The sequence below is a fragment of the Anser anser genome (assembly GCF_964211835.1).
Source record: "Anser anser genome assembly, chromosome: 1".
In the NCBI taxonomy this organism is placed as follows: Eukaryota; Metazoa; Chordata; class Aves; order Anseriformes; family Anatidae; genus Anser; species Anser anser.
In genome coordinates this window covers 26,433,415-26,450,547 of record NC_139720.1, presented here as the reverse complement: position 1 = coordinate 26,450,547, position 17,133 = coordinate 26,433,415, and the positions used below count along the sequence as shown (strand labels likewise).

At 49.8% G+C, this 17,133-nt stretch overlaps 1 protein-coding gene across 1 annotated transcript; it reads right to left on the bottom strand.

Moving 5' to 3' along the window:
* Window positions 1-9,143: 9,143 nt before the first annotated feature.
* Window positions 9,144-16,324, bottom strand: LOC310892578 (uncharacterized protein; the record flags this gene model as incomplete). Its single annotated transcript, XM_083820488.1, has 6 exons — window positions 9,144-9,403; window positions 10,079-10,149; window positions 10,882-13,720; window positions 14,643-14,784; window positions 15,221-15,333; window positions 16,226-16,324. The coding sequence occupies 4 exons, from the start codon at window positions 16,322-16,324 to the stop codon at window positions 13,376-13,378; spliced, it is 699 nt and encodes a 232-aa protein (XP_083676614.1). The 3' UTR covers window positions 9,144-9,403; window positions 10,079-10,149; window positions 10,882-13,375.
* Window positions 16,325-17,133: the final 809 nt, after the last annotated feature.

Sequence of the window (17,133 nt, the reverse complement as noted above, 5' to 3'; positions counted from 1 at the left end):
ACCCCTGGTGCCACCTGCTCCCCTGATTAACCTTCCTCATGCTGAGAGGGTTTCTCCTAAGCAGCTGTGGGAAGGCCTCTTGTTTCACTTGATGCCCATTGTCTCTTGGACAACACTGACTCTCCTTCTCCTGTTCATTCCAGTGACAATGCTAAGGAGAGCCACATGCACTTTGGAGCCATGCCTCACCTTCCAAAGAAACTTTGAGCACACACATTCGCTCCTTTTTGAAGAAGAAACTTTACCATCTCTTTATGATGGCTGGAGATGGCAAGAAGAAGCGGGGTATTTCCCTCCTGAAAGGATAAAGAATGCCCGTCAGAACAACCCAGACGAATTAAGTGCCTTTCCCAAAGAGCAGTGCTGCCCAAATTCAAAACTTACCCAGTCCTTTGCTTCAAGGTGTGCACCATGCTCAACTAACATCTCTGCTACAGACGTGTTAGGAGCTGCGGCAGCCAGGTGAAGGGCAGACTTGCCTCTGTAACCTTCCAGGTTTGGGTCGGCACGGGGCTCTAGCAGAATCGCCACGCATTCTTCATGCTGGCTCTCCACTGCCTGCAAACAACACAAAGAAAAGGAAGGACTTGTGCCATGTTTCACTCTGTCACAGCTACAGCAGCTTCCCAGTGCTGGAAGATAAGAGCGTCTTCCGAGATGAGCTAGTGTACGCCTATTACGTGCCGATTACAACTTTCATGTTTCTCTACAGGTCGGTGTGAAGAATGCGGCAAGACACTTGTCATTGGAAGCACAATTGATAAAGCCCCACTTAGAGCAGAGTAACGTGTTCCACATACCATCATGAGTGGCGATCTGCCAGTGTTGTCACAAAGGTTCAGCAGGCACTTCTCTTGCACCAGGAATCGAACAACGTCTGCATGGCCGTTCGCACAAGCAAGGTGCAGCGGTGTCCTAAAACCAAAATAAATTAGCTTTCCACAGGCAGGCAATGCCCCAAATCACTTCTGGCTGTGGAACACGCGCAGGGCCACAAGTCTCCACTTGCCAATGCCAAGCAGAACGTAAGCTTTGGAGGCTGTGGAACTCCATGAAGAGTGCGAAGTCAGTGTAAGTCTCCAAGTTTTTCCACAATCACTCGAGCGGCAGAAGGGCGGTGAATGCCCTGACGCTGATCACCCACAGGACAGGAGAGAACTGCTAATGCCCGAGCGGCTGCTAAACAACCCCACAGGGAGAGGACAGGGCAGTGGCGGTCGGCAGCACACCCTTCAAGCAGCGCTCGAGCCGCCCCAGCAATTCCAAGCAAAGCTGGATTGTTCCCCTCTGCCAGCTGAGAGGGAAAAGCCCTCTCAGTGATCAGCTCTTGAAGGGAATGACGACACGGGCTCCAAGATAGTCGAGAAATGGAGACCCTTTATTGTCCCAATGCCAGATCTTACATAGTTTTTCTGAGCCCCTCCACGCGCTGCACGTGGCTGGCAAACATAGTTACAGACTTCTGGTTGGTGCATTCCTTTTGATCACGCGTAGCCCTCTATAGGCCCGTCCGAGCCTAACAACTCCTCCTTAGTGGTTCCCACTTTCTCTTACTCTAGCCTGGTTACCACTCTATGCCTCTGAGTAACCTTCTTCTTAACCCGTCGCGCACTGCTGTATCAATCAGATCCAGTTTGTCACTGAACGGGTCACACCCATAAGCTCTGACCCAGGGTTCCAGAGGAGGCGGTGCCCTTGCTGCCGTGCTCCTGACTCTGCCCTGGGCTTCAGCCGTCTCTCTGCACGGGGCTGAAGGTTTTGCCAAGGGCTGGTAGGAGCATGTGCTCCCGACTATGTCCAGTGCCACTGACTTCAGGGCGAGAGGCTGCCTGGCCGGACAACGCCCAGCCTCAGCCCTCCATCGCCTCAGCTCTTGCTGACACCTGCTGCAGAAGGAGGGTTGGTGCCAGAGCCGCGTACGCAGCGGCACCAGGCTGAAGCTCGCACGCCACGGGAGAGCGATCCCACCCCAAGCCTTTAAGCGCACCCCCCAGCCCCTCACCGCTTTGCCTGGTCTCGACGGTTTTTGCCTCGTTTCTTCAGCCACCAGTGCCGCCTCAGCCGGGCCAGGTCGCCACGGGCGGCCGCGCGGTGCAGCCCGTGCAGGCCCTCCTCTGGCAGCTGGTGGGCATCGCTGTCTCTGGACAGGGAAGTGCTGCTGGGCATCGGATGCTCCTGGCCCCGGTGGAGGAGCCCCAGGAGCCTCTGCATGCTGCAGCAAGGATGTGGGCACAAGCCCACCTGGGGCCACCAGAGCCCTGCGGGCCCTGCTTGGGTCCGACACGGACAGGCGCAGGGGCAGGGGAGCCGAGCCCCGAGCAGCGGCTGTGGCCTGGTGCTCCCAGGCAGGGCAGGGACGCACCGAGGCTCCCAGCCAGGGCAGCGCTGTTGCTCCCACAGCAGAGGCAACAGCACTGAGCACTCCTGCTGGCAGGGGTGCACATACACTGCGTCTCAGCGATGGTGGCACATTGTGTCACAATGGGCATCACCAGGGGCGTCACAAGTGTCCTCTTAAGTTGGAGGGCCACACCCCCCCACAGTCCAGCAGTGACTGCGGCACTTTCTGGCTCCTGCCTTAAGAGCTCTTTGTGCCTCAGTTGACGTTCTTCCGCAGCGTGGATGGGGATCTCGGGCCATGCGATGGGGCAGGGCTCCTCAGGAGGCATCGAGAACGTGCCTGGCTGGCAGGGGCACTGCATTACTTCCCTGTGGCCATGGTTGAGCTGGCACCTGCCCCAGTTGTACTGGGTCTGTCTGGGATGGAGTTAACATTCCCTGCGGCAGCCCATATAGTGTTGTTCTCTGCACTGGTACAGAATCATAGAATCATAGAATCATTAAGGCTGGAAGAGACCTTCAAGATCACTGGTCCAACCATCACCCTACTACCAATGTCACTCACTAACCCACGTCCCTAAGCGCCAGGTCCAACCTTTCCTTGAACACCTCCAGGGACGGTGACGCCACCACCTCCCTGGGCAACCAGCTCCAATGTCTGACTGCTCTTTCTGAGAAGAAATGTCTCCTCATTTATAACCTTATCCTCCCCTGGTGCAACTTGAGGCCATTCCCTCCAATCCTGTCACTAGTTACCTGAGAGAAGAGGTGGACCCCCAGCTCCCCACACCTTCCTTTCAGGTAGTTGTAGACAGCAATAAGGTCTCCCCTGAGGTCTCTCCAGCTTTATAGCCCTTTTCTGGACACGTTCCAGGGCCTTGATGTCCTTCTTGCACTGAGGAGCCCAAAGCTGAACACAGTACTCAAGGTGCAGCCTCACCAGAGCAGAGTACAGGGGAAAAATCACCTCCCTGGTGCTGCTGGCTACACTTTTCCTGATACAAGCCAGGATGCCGTTGGCCTTCTTGGACACCTGGGCACACTGCTGGCTCACGTTCAGGCGAGCATCGACCAACACCCCCAGATCCTTTTCCTCTGCACAGCTCTTGAGCCACTCTCCCCCACGCCTGTAGTGCTGCATGGGGTTGTTGTGGCCAAAATGCAGGACCCGGCACTTAGCCATGTTGAACCTCATCCCATCGGCCTCTGCCCATCGAACCATCCTGTCCAGGTCACTCTGCAGGGCCTTCTGTATTTTAGGAGTAGTTTTAGCTGTATTTTAGGAGTAGTTTTCAAAAAAATGCCTAGTTTGAATGTTTAGGGAGTAGGGACACTTGAGGATGAAGAGGGCTGCAGAGGACTAAGTCTAACACTGGTGTGCAATAGTCCTTTGCAGGTTCCCTTTAGATGTTCTGTGTGTAGCCTGTGGTATTTCCTTCACTAACTTCTGAAATGCTTGTAGTTGGAGGTGAAAACGTGTTCCTTCCTTTAGCATTCCCCTTATTGTGCGTTTCCCTATTTTCACAGCTGAACATTATTACTGATCAGATGAAGGTGGAGCAGACGAAGTCCCAGTCCAGAAAACAAGCCATAGTTCTACCAAGATGGAAGTAGACTGCGAGCACTTGCCTTCTGCCCCGTAATTCGGGCAGTTTCCAGGCAGTGAGCAAGAGCAGTCATTGGCCCCGCCATGCCGGCAAGAATGCGGCGGTTCTGTGCACATAACAGCCTGCCTTTAATTCCAAGTTCTGTCACCCTCCTTGGTATTTAATAAACCATGTCATGTAGTGCGGGTCTTCGTCTTCTTCTCCCTTCCGGGGTTTGCTTCTCCCCTCCCCTACTCATTTGACCGTTCCCTCTAATTCGCGCCGCTGGCAGGGGCACAGCAATACTTCCGCATGGCTGTGGTTGATCTGGCAGCTGTCCTAGCTCACCCCCACACTCTCCCGGGCACAGGGCAGCACCGTACCCACATCCAGGGACAGGTCCCCCCTGACGTCTGTTAAAAATTACTCCTTTAGCCAGATAGAATTAGTTTATTGAGTAAGTGATCAACAAGCAAAACAGCTCTGGGCGGCCGGGGAGTCCGTGCTCCTCAAATGGCGCGTGCCCGCCCCCTTTCACAGTCCCTTATATCACTGAGTTCTTCCAGGGTTACGTAGCGCCCCTTTCTGCTACTGCAGCTGCGTCGACTGTTGCTAGGGGGTCGTCTTCGGTCCCTCTGGTGGTCGCACGGATGAAGGCCGTAGTCTTCCTCCGCTTGGTATGTGGTGATTTTCCCTCCTTAACCGGTCATGCTGGTTTGTCTTAAGATAGGACAGTGGGTTATCAGTTTTGCAGTTATAGTATTTACACAAAGTTCTCTCAACTTTCCGTCCGAGACAGCAACAGGCAGGGAGCCTCAAGGTCCTTACAGCCACCTGGTGACTCCCTTTGTTCCTTCTTAATATAGCCATGGGAAATAATGAACAAACATGCTTCATACACCACAATCCCTCCTCTTTCTTTTAGTTAGTTATTTTGTTCATTAATTCCTGGTATGCCTGACTGCTGAGCCTTAGAGATTCAGCATCCTCACTCGTGGTTATGGGTTCGTATTTGGCACTGATATGCATCAGATGTGCTGCCTCCAAACGTTTTTTTACAATCGTGATTACTCGATTAAGAATACATGGTCCAAAAGTTAGACTCAATATTAGTAACAACAAAGGTCCCGCTATTGTCGACAGTAAGGTTGTAAGCCAGGGTGAATAATTAAACCAAGATTCGTACCAATTCTGCTTAGCCTCATTTTCTCGTCTTCTTTTCTCTAAGCCTTCAATGAGCTTCATCATTGTATCCCTCACTACTCCAGTGTGGTCTGCATATACACAGCATTCTTCTTTCAAGGCGGCACATAATCCATCATGTTGTAAATACACCAGATCCAATCCTCTACGATTTTGCAAAACAACTTCTGATAGTGACCGTACCGATTTTTCCAGGGCAGTAATTGACTGTTCAATTCGAGTTAAGTCCTCATCTACAGCCACACGTAGGGAGGTAAACTCCTGACTCTGTCTGACCAGAGAGGCCATTCCAGTGCCCACCCTGGTGCCTCCCAAAATTATTAACGTTGCCAATGTTATAGCCGTAATACAGCCATGGGAAATAATGAACAAACATGCTTCAAACACCACAACGTCCAGCTCCTGCGGGGCCATTCTTCACTTGTGCTGCCACAGTGCTGTCGCTGGGTTGGTGACAGCAGCTGAAGGTGTCCCCGTGCTCCAGACCGTCTGGGTGCAGAGGGCCCTCCCCGAATTTGCCAGAGGAATGGCAGAAGATCTCTTCCTATAGGAGTATTGGGTTTACATAGCAAGGTTTTATTTGCAGGGCGCTGCAGGGGTAGCCTCTGTGAGAAGAGTCCAGAAGATGCCCATGTTAGATAAGGGCCAGATTCCGTTGGCTCCAAAGGGACCTGATGCTGGCCAGAGATGAGCCAAAAATTGCTGTTTGTGCATCTGTGAAAGCATATTTAAGAAAGGGAAGACAAACAAACAAAACTGTGGAACAACATCAGCTGGGAGAGGGAGGAGTGAGAACCAGCCCTGCAGACACCAAGCTCAGTGCAGAAGGAGGGCAGGAGGTGCTGCAGGTGCCAGAGCTGAAGTTCCCCTGTGGCCTATGGAGAGGCCCCTGGTGGAGCAGGCTGTCCCCTTGCAGCCCATGGGTCCCACATGGAAAAGATCTCCACGCTGCAGCCCGTGGAGGAGCCCCCGGTGGAGCAGGTGGATGTGGCCTGGAGGAGGCTGCGGCCCGTGGAGAGCCCCCGCAGGAGCAGGCCCCGGGCCGGAGCTGCACCCCGTGGAGAGGAGCCCACGCAGGAGCAGGGGGTCTGGGGGGAGCTGCCGCCCGTGGGGGACTGAGGTTGGAGCAGTTTGCTTCTGGGGGATGGACCCCATGATACGGACCAACGTTGGAGCAGTTCTTGAAGAGTTGCTGCCTGTGGGCAGCAGTCCTGCTCAGTTCTGGAAGGATGGCATCTCATGGGAGGGACCCCACATGGAGCTGGGGCAGAGAGTGACCGTGAAGGAGCGGTGGAGACAAAGCATCAGGGACTTGGTTCATGGAAGAAGACTATAACTCAACACAAATAAGTTATAAAGCAGGTTTATTATTTATTTTATTATTTATTATTTATTTATTATTATTTATTTTGGCGCCGGTCACATGCGGGATAGCCCCCAAAGGCACGCGCACCTTAACGCGGCAACTTGCCTTGGTTATATGCAGTAAAAAGTTACATATGCATGAAGTTTCCCAATACGCTTATGCGTATGCCTAACCTATCCCCGCTTTGTATTAAAATTAGCTCCAAGAAGTCATTTCCATAAACCCCTCCCATCTGCGCCTGCGCAGTGCCTTCTGGTGGTGGTCGTCGGGGGGTCGTGGGGATGAAGTCCGATAACTCCTCTTCATCACCACTAGTTGACCCCGTGCCTTTGTACAGACTCAGCTGCCCCTTGGCTCTTGTCCAAACCACAAGGTCGGTCTCAGCTGGTTTTTGAGACAGGTTCCCCATTTTTGTCAGGAAACATCTTCTGTGAGGGGCCCCAAGACTCCTTGTTTCGATTAATTTGCACAGCAGTAAGCAAAGACACGCAGCAATATCTATTTTAAAGCAATTAAGCAAGCCCCCTTTCTTTCATTCCTGGCTTTAATTATTACAATTGTTTTATTTAGAAATCATTAATACGATCAAGCAAGCCCGCGTTCTTCTATCCCTGGCTTCAGTCCCCCCTTTCTAGAAGATTAGTAAATTCTTTTACTCGCAGCAAAGATTCCCAACTTGGTACTGATCACTTAATGCCATACCATGGACGTGCAACAAAGAAGTCAGCATGGCTATGCGGTATAACATTCTCCCGTTCCAGAGTAGTATAATTACATACAATACAAGACTCATACCAACTAAGGTCAATATGACTATGATCGGGTGACACAATGTATTGAGAATGCCATTTGCCGTTGGTGACCACCCGAAGATTGTGTCCCACCAGTGATGACCAGCACCTTGTTTATATTGTATTGTTAGACTTGATCAACTGGTGGGATACCACTGGTGCCAAATATAAAAATCACACCCGACAATTCTAACAAAGTTACAGATACAAAAGTTAGAATGATTTTTGCTAGGGAGAGTAATATTCTCCTTATCTACTTCTGCAAAAGCACAAGCAGTTCTTAAACACACACAGCCTTGACCAATATATAAGCACAGTCTTTTGACTAGTATTTGGATGAATTTCAAAGTGGAAAACACCTTGCTCAGTGTCAAGACATACGTCCTGAGCGTCAATTGTGTTGCTTTCACAGATAAATCCTTTAATCACTAATCATTAATATGATTAAGCAAGCCCCCATTCTTCTATCCCTGGCTTCAGACTGACCGCAGCCCCCATTCCCCCGTGCCGCTCAGGGGGAGGAGGTGGAAGAGGGTGGCTGGGACGAAGTTGGCTTTGGTTTCTTTCCTTTGTTTCTCACTTCTCTGGCTTGTTACTAAGTAACAGCCAATAGATTTTACTAATTTCCATACTCTGAGTTTGTTTTGCCCTTCACAATAACTGTTGAGTGAACTCCCTGTTCTTGTCTCAACCCTTGAGCCCTTTTCATCGTATTTTCTCCCCCTTTTCCCTTTGAGGAGTGGGAGTGAGTGAGCGGATGTGATGGAGCTCAGCTGCCCACCTGAGTAAAACCACCACAGAGGTGTGTCCCACAGTCACTCCATAGGCAAACAAGGGGTCTTGCAAAGTAACTCCTTCACAGGGAATGAGAACTTCCCCCTGCCCCCTTCTTTTGCTCCCTCCGTAGAGGTTTGCAGTCCAAGGCAGTCGCGTGCTGTTGCGGAGAGTGGATCGCGGCGGGCAGGCGATTTTCCGCATCGAGGCCGCTGGAGGCAGTCAAGGGAGCCGCAAGGACCCAGCAAGTTGACTCCACGCCTCAAGACTTCCTCCAACAAGAAGGAAAGAAGGGTAATGGTTGTAGGTGACTCCCTTCTGAAGGGAACAGAGGGCCCCATATGTCAGCTAGACCCTACCCGTAGGGAAGTCTGCAGCCTACCTGGGGCTCGGGTCAAGGACATTACCAGGAAACTTCCTGACCTCGTTAGCCCCCCTCCGATTATTACCCATTAGTGAGAATTCAGGGTGGCAGTGATGAAACTGCTGAGAGAAGCCTGGAGACTATCAAAAGGGACTTCAGGGGATTGGGGCAATTGCTGGATGGAGTGGGTGCGCAGGTGGTGTTTTCCTCTGCCTTCAGCCCTCCCTGAATTTGCCAGATGAGTGGCAGAAGATCTCTTTATATGGGGGAGCCCGGGTCTCAGAGGATGCTGGTTTGAAGCCTACAAATCATTTCCCCTGCATTCAGAAATCTGGCCGCAGCATTAAAGCTCTCTGCCAGCCTCATGGACAGTGTGGTTGAGGTCCCCCGCTTGTCGTGGGCTATCCCTTTTGCAAGGGAACCATTTCCAGCCACAAGAGGCAAATGACACCTCTGTCTTTGTGTTTTCTCCCTTTTTCCATCCCAAGCCCTTGTCCCTAGTTCACCCAGGAGTTTCCCTTGGTACTGTGTAACTCACAGGACACATCTGCAAGAGGGTTGGTCTGCTTCCCACAACGGAAATAATACATTTGATGTTCACAGGATGCTCCTGGTCAGTAAGAGAGACGAGCAGAAGGAATCAGAGGGAACAGTCACATGGGCATGGGAGAGAAGAAGCAAAGTCCGTAAGGGAGAAGGGAACAGACAAAGACCCACACTACATGACATGGTTTATTAAATGCCAAGGCGGGCGACAGAACTTGGAATTAAAGGCAGGCTGTTATCTGCACAGAACCGCTGCGTTCTTGCCAGCGTGGTGGGGGCAATGGCTGCTTTTGCTCACGGCCTGGAAACTGCCCGAATTATGGGGCAGAAGGCAAGTGTTGGCAGTCATCTTCCATCTTGGTAGAACTATGGCTTGTTTTCTGGACTGGGACTTTGTCTGCTCCGCCTTCATCTGATCAGTAATGATATCCAGCTGTGAAAACAGGGAAACACACAATAAGAAGAAAATGCACAAGGCAGGAACACCTTTTCACCTCCAATTACCAGTATTCCAGAAGTTAGTGAAGGAAATACCACAGGCTACACACAGAACGTTGTGAGGGAACCTGCAAATGACTCTTGCTCATCAGTGTTAGACTCTAGTCCTCTGCAGCCCTCTTCATCCTCAAGTGTCCCTACTCTCTAAGCATTCAAACTGGGCATTCTTTGGAATACTACTCCTAAAATACAGCTTCCGCATTCACCTTGAAAACGTTGAAAAGGATCTGCCTTTGAAAAGGCAAACATCTTCCTGCTGCAGCCTGGCCCTAACGCAGCCTTCAGTGCGGCATGTCTTTGTCTGGTGCCTGTTCTCCTATTACCATTTGTACGGTTATTTTGTCTATTCTCCCTTTCTTTCCCTTCACTCTTTCCCTTACGGCTTTGCAGAAGAAGAAGGGCACTCTGTATTTTGCACACCCCCCAATGACCAGAGGTCTTCAGCCCGCCCCCATACAGTTGTGTACTCTTCTGATGCTTAGCAGTTGTTTTAGCATAAAGAAGGTGTGTTTTGGAACCACAAAGGGATTCTAACTTGAGGCTCAGAAGCGTAAGCTTGCTCACAGATATGCTTTAAGAGGGGTTGAGAATAACATTTATGAATGCTGACCTGAGCCACGCAGGCTTCAGTGGTGCTTCCGGTGGAGCTTAGCGTTGTTTTCGTCTAGACGCTGACGAGCTCTGAAAAAGTCAGATGCATGCAAGAATTATATTTGGTTACAGTTTGGCAAAGCTACTCTCCAGGTCTTTGACCAACATTCGACTTCTGAGAGTGGAAGGGATTAATGGCATCTAAACACAAAAACATCATTTGATTTGAGGTTTTTGGAGAGCTTGCATCCATTGTGGAAAAGTACCGCCAATGCTGTGTATTTATGTGGCTTCTTCTGGAAGATGCATCACCTGCATAAAGAGTCAGGGATATCCTCCCCTGCCTAAGGAAATCTCAAATCTCAGACATGCTGCTGAAATGGCAGCCAAAGCCGTAGACTTCACAGAATCAGATTCTACTATCTAGAAGGCTCCTACTTCTTTAAGCATTCTTAGTTTGTTGTCATGACAATAGGACATGCAGTTCCTCTTTTCTGCCTTACATCGCTGTACTGGGTGTACGTGGCAAGGTTTTGGCTGTAACGGGCTGCAGGGTTGGCCTCTGTGAGAAGAGTCCAGGATCTCCATGCTGCAGCCTGTGGAGGAGCCCCCGGTGGAGCAGGTGGATGTGGCCTGGAGGAGGCTGCGGCCCATGGAGAGCCCCCGCAGGAGCAGGCCCCAGGCAGAGAGTGACTATGAGAGTGACTATAGGCATATTTACTGACGTAATGTTGGTCAGGTATACAAGAGGGATTTTAGGAGGAGAACGTACAAGGAAAAAGCAGCATCTTGCTTTCACTCCAAAACCCAGTCTGGACATACCTTTGCAGGTCATTTTCTAGACCTTCTCTGAGCTTTTGTTCCTCCAGATAGTAGCGCTTGTACCTTTCCAGTTTTGCCTGAATGGACTCATCTGGAAAAGTATGCTCTTGTGGTGTCTTTCTCCCTCCATCCTCCTCTTCAGAGTCAGCATCTCTGCTTCTGTGCTTTAGGTTCTTTCTCAGAGAAGCACAAGGAGGGGATCTTGTCAGTTCTTGCATGTCTGGAGAGGCTGCCCGTGTCTGAAGCAGATAATGAAATTTCCATCACCACAAAGAAGAAGAGAACCATCCCCCCATCAGTCACACATACCCAGTTTCAAGGGCCCAGCCTCACTCAGGGGAGGCCACTTGCCTCCTCACTACCACCAGCAGTGAAGGCAGAAGCCGGAAACTCCCACAGGTCAACCATTCATTTTAGTCTGGAGGACACCAGTTCTCAGCACTCTGTTCTTACTTCAGAGTTAGTGCTAAGACACTTCTGTCTCTGTAAGACAGTCCTCTGCTTGTAAGCCTTTTCCAAAGGCTCCATACACAATTCACAGGGACTTCTGTGCCTGTGGAGAACAACGCCTCACAGAAAGAATGAGGGGCAAGACCCCAAATACAAACATCACCTGCGACTTCTGGTCCGAGCACTTGTTCCTTGTCAGGCTCTTTCTTATCTCTGTCTCATGCTGTTGCTTTTGCCTGTGACCCACCTTGTAAGTCTTCAGAAGAGCTTTGATGCATGCCACCTCTTCTTGCAGCTGGCCATTGCTCTTCTCCAGTTTTTCCTGAGACCCACGCAGAGCAGACAGCTCTTCTTGCAGGTCGCAATTTTGTGCTTCTAGCTGCCTGCGTTTTCCAGACTCCATCTCCAGCTGCTGCGAAAGTTCATTGAGCTGTGGAGAGCAATGCATAAAGGGGTAGGGCATCAAGATGGTCTTTGTCACCTTCTGACTCGGTATTAAAAGCAAAGTAAAGGCAGGCTCGTCTTTCAAGAGAAGAACAGCTTTAAGATCTTTGCTGACAGGATTCCCCAAGTTTCCATCCTTCCTCGGTTCTTTTGCTAGGGACGCTCTTGCCCAAAATGCTCCTCTGCTCATGGGACATCAAACACACCTCTACCCAGACACCAGAAAGAATGCCTATTGTGTGTGTGGGGAAGCGCTGCAGTGCAGAACGGACTAGGCACGAGCAACAAATACTCTTCCTGCCCTTACTCTGAAAGCTTTGGAAACAGTGCCTCAGGAGGCCACTTTGACAGAACTGCTGGAGGAACGCATTTTCTCTCTAGGTCAAAGCTGATGTTTGGTTGCAAGGATACGGAGGATATAGCAGATGTCCCATTAAGTCCCAAAGGCCAGCTGCGATGCTGTCTTAGTCTTCTCCCCCAGAAATACACCTTTTCTATACCTTCTAAAAATACACTCGGGAGGTTCCTGCCTTTTATAAATAGATAGAAAACGAACAAACAAAAATCCCTCAAAACAAACACAAACAAAAAATAAAAAACAAACAAAAACCCGGAAACTTAATCTTCATTTTACACTGCCTAAACACAATGCCATTCCCTGTCATTTAAGAGAACTCTTCTAATGGCAGTGAAGCCACGAGAATGCTACGAGCCTTTGGACTAAGAATGAGCCACCACAAGGGCACTTGACTCCTTCTACAATACCTTCTAAAGCACATGTGTGCCTTAGCAGCACCTCTCAGTAACCAGGGGAAATCTAGATCAAGGGTTCCATGCACCTGAACAAGACACCCACGGCAGCTCAAAAGCACTTCTTGGACCTCTACTTCAGGGTGCCCATGGCTAGGGAAAGACGGGTTGAGACAGCTGCTGGTGAGCGGTAAGTTACAAAAGCATCACTGGCTCAACTCCTAAGACAGGGCTATGGAAGTGATCTTGGGCAAAGCCAACTTCAGACAGGTGGAGTTCCACCTGCCAGACCCGGAAAATGCTGTGGACCTGTGCCATGGCCTGTGAAGCCACTGAGCCCGCCATCCTTGCTGTGACTCTCAGCTCGTCCTTCCTCCACAGAGCAGCCTGCCCTCAGTGTGCCCTTGCAGATACTGCTCTGCACGTTCATTTTGACCCACAATGACAACTGCTCTGCGTTCACCTGCTATGTATGACAACAGAAGGAGCATCAAGGAGAGAACAGACAACTCACAATACAAGAAGGACCATAGAAAAGAACAACAGAGGTATGGACATGAATAGACAAAAAAAGAAATCACAAAAGCGTGCAGAATCCAGAGCTCACCTTTACCTTTTGCATAGCCAGTTTCAAGGGCCCAGCCTCACTCAGGGGAGGCCACTTGCCTCCTCACTACCACCAGCAGTGAAGGCAGAAGCCGGAAACTCCCACAGGTCAACCATTCATTTTAGTCTGGAGGACACCAGTTCTCAGCACTCTGTTCTTACTTCAGAGTCAGTGCTAAGACACTTCTGTCTCTGTAAGACAGTCCTCTGCTTGTAAGCCTTTTCCAAAGGCTCCATACACAATTCACAGGGACTTCTGTGCCTGTGGAGAACAACGCCTCACAGAAAGAATGAGGGGCAAGACCCCAAATACAAACATCACCTGCGACTTCTGGTCCGAGCACTTGTTCCTTGTCAGGCTCTTTCTTATCTCTGTCTCATGCTGTTGCTTTTGCCTGTGACCCACCTTGTAAGTCTTCAGAAGAGCTTTGATGCATGCCACCTCTTCTTGCAGCTGGCCATTGCTCTTCTCCATTTTTTCCTGAGACCCACGCAGAGCAGACAGCTCTTCTTGCAGGTCGCAATTTTGTGCTTCTAGCTGCCTGCGTTTTCCAGACTCCATCTCCAGCTGCTGCGAAAGTTCATTGAGCTGTGGAGAGCAATGCATAAAGGGGTAGGGCGTCAAGATGGTCTTTGTCACCTTCTGACTCGGTATTAAAAGCAAAGTAAAGGCAGGCTCGTCTTTTAAGAGAAGAACAGCTTTAAGATCTTTGCTGACAGGATTCCCCAAGTTTCCATCCTTCCTCGGTTCTTTTGCTAGGGACGCTCTTGCCCAAAATGCTCCTCTGCTCATGGGACATCAAACACACCTCTACCCAGACACCAGAAAGAATGCCTATTGTGTGTGGAGGGAAGCGCTGCAGTGCAGAATGGACTAGGCACGAGCAACAAATACTCTTCCTGCCCTTACTCTGAAAGCTTTGGAAACAGTGCCTCAGGAGGCCACTTTGACAGAACTGCTGGAGGAAGGCATTTTCTCTCTAGGTCAAAGCTGATGTTTAGTTGCAAGGATACGGAGGATATAGCAGATGTCCCATTAAGTCCCAAAGGCCAGCTGTGATGCTGTCTTACTCTTCTCCCCCAGAAATACACCTTTTCTACACCTTCTAAAAATACACTCGGGAGGTTCCTGCCTTTTATAAATAGATAGAAAACGAACAAACAAAAATCCCTCAAAACAAACACAAACAAAAAATAAAAACAAACAAAAACCCGGAAACTTAATCTTCATTTTACACTGCCTAAACACAATGCCATTCCCTGTCATTTAAGAGAACTCTTCTAATGGCAGTGAAGCCACGAGAATGCTACGAGCCTTTGGACTAAGAATGAGCCACCACAAGGGCACTTGACTCCTTCTGCAATACCTGCTATGTATGACAACAGAAGGAGCATCAAGTAGAGAACAGACATCTCACAATACAAGAAGGAGCATAGAAAAGAACAACAGAGGTATGGACATTAACAGACAAAAAAAGAAACCACAAAATCCTGCAGAATCCAGAGCTCACCTTTGCTGTTAATTTATCAGCTTCACTGGCCCCTTCAGAGCAGCTGCTCATCATGTCTCTTGCAGTAGTGAACTGGGGCTCTCTTTCTCTGGCCTCATATTCTCTTAGTTTCTGCAGAGCTCCGTTCAGAAGCCTCCTTAACCTGTGCAGCAAATTAGTCAAGAAAACAATGAGGTAGGAGGTGAAGGAACTACCAGCCTGTTTCACATTCTCAGACATAAACAGCATAGAGAAGCCTTGCTTCTTCTTTAACACGCTTGACAGACCAGGAGTTACTGAGAAAAAACAGCATTCCAGTGCCACAGATCACTTGGAGGGTCCACCTTGCACCTGAACGGAGGAATAAATGGAGAAGGGACTTCCTGCCCTCCCAGGAGAATTGCAGGGCAACCTGCACTTGAAGTTCTTTTGGCAGCTCTGTAAAACCATAGGCACGTGTACAGAAGAGCCTTGTAAGACCTAGCGTGAGGCTTGAATTTGCTCACAGACAGTTACCCTCACCTATTTTTACATTCAGCCTCCATGAAGCTTGATTTCTACTCTATGGGATCTCTCTTTAAAGTGCTAACATGCCATACCTGTGACATTCTCTCTGCAGTTCGCTGTTTCTTTTCATTTCCTGCTCGAGGCGCACTTCGACTGGGCATTTCAACTCGATCAGCTTCTTCTCTTCCGATCTCTCACACTGACACTTTCAAAACAGAAGAGATACATTGCATAATCAGGCTGGAGATCTGTTACTAGTGAAGTTCCCCAAGGCTCCATTTTAGGACCAGTCCTCTTCAATTTTTTTATAAATGACTTGGATTAAGGACTTGAAGTTCTTTTGAGCAAGTTCACGGATGATACCAAATCAGGTGGAACTGTTGACTGTCAAGAGAGGTGAGGCCTTGCAGAGAGATCTGGAGAAATTAGAGAGCTGGGCAATCATCAAGAATGTGAAGTTCAACAAGAGCAAGCATTGGATTATGCACCTGGGAAGGGGCAACCCTGGCTATACATACAGACCGGGGAAAAGATGCTGGATGGCAGCCCCGCAGAAAGGGATATCGGGGTTTTGATCGACAGCAAGCTGAACATGAGCCAGCAGTGTGCCTTGGTGGCCAGGAAGGCCAACCGCATCCTGGGGCACATCAAGAACGGCCTTGCTAGCCAGTCAAGGGAACTGATTGTCCTGCTCTGCTCTGCGCTGGCGAGGCCTCATGTTGAGCACTGTGTGCAGTTTTGCGCGCCACAGTATAAGAAAGATATAAAGCTGTTAGTGTCCAATGGAGGGCAACAAAGACGGTAAAGGGTCGAGAGGGGAAGACGTATGAGAAGTGGCTGAAGTCACTTGGATTGTTCAGCCTGGAGAAGAGTAAAATGAGGGGAGATCTCTTGTGGATCCACACCAACTCAGAAATTCTATCATTCTATGCTTCTATCTACCCGCAACGAGGTGGCTCCTTACACACTGCCTTGCACCTCCAGCTTATTTAAAGCTGAAAAGGCCCGTTGTGTTGGTTACCAGCAGAGAGGGGGAAGAAGGGAAGAGAAAGGACAACCACCCTTGGATTTATCCCTATAGTGCAGCCTTTCCATACCTTAGCTTTAACCATCTCCAATTCCTCTTGCAAGCGCTCTGCGTCTTTCTCAGTGTCACTGAGCTGGCTCTCAGTAGCTTCAGGTGGGGCTTCTGACATGGGCAGACTTTCAGGAGCACCAGGAAGCTCAAGCTGCAGCTGTCTGTCTTGATCCTAAAGAAATGGGGTTCCGTGAGCATGACAAAGTCAGTGAGAACATGGGAATATGAGCTGTGCTTTTACTCATTAGGTTCTACAACTAGGTCAGTCTTCTGACTGAAACAAAGGATTGGAAGTGCACCACAACCAGGCACAGCTGGGGACCTCTCTCCATCTTTCTTAGCCTCAACTATCAGCAGCTCTTTGTGAGGGTTTCTGTTTCTTAAAACAGAGGGAAGGCTTAACGTTTTTTCTCTTCTTGGAACATAGCCTGAGAGACTGGGCAGGGGCTTTGTACCTACGCAAAAAGGCAGGCAGTGGAGAATGGAATCTGCAGAACTATTGTTGCCTCCAATGGCATTTCAGCAGTTGTAAAGCAGAAGCCAGACTTCGTTCTGCCAGAGCTTAAGCATGGCCTGGAATCTCCCTGCTGCTTCTGAGAACATGCTCGCGGCCAAGGAATGCACGCTGAAAGCAGAGCTGCAAGCCCTCAATGCTATTCTCTGGTATCTCTTCGTTGTTGGCGTTAAAAATTGCCACATAAAGGTTACCGGAGCACTGGTGAAGTATGGTGAAAAGCAACAGTCCACTCCCGGCCAGCCCCTTTGAGAAGCTCAGAAGATTTTAAGCAGCAGGAATAATCTTTGCTGCTTCATTATGTAGAACATGCTTTCCCTAGACTGGAACTCTACCTGAAAGGCCAGCTGCAGCGAGACCCAGTTCTCCCAGCAGTTTCACCAACCCAGCGCAAACTGAACAGCTGGGCTGGA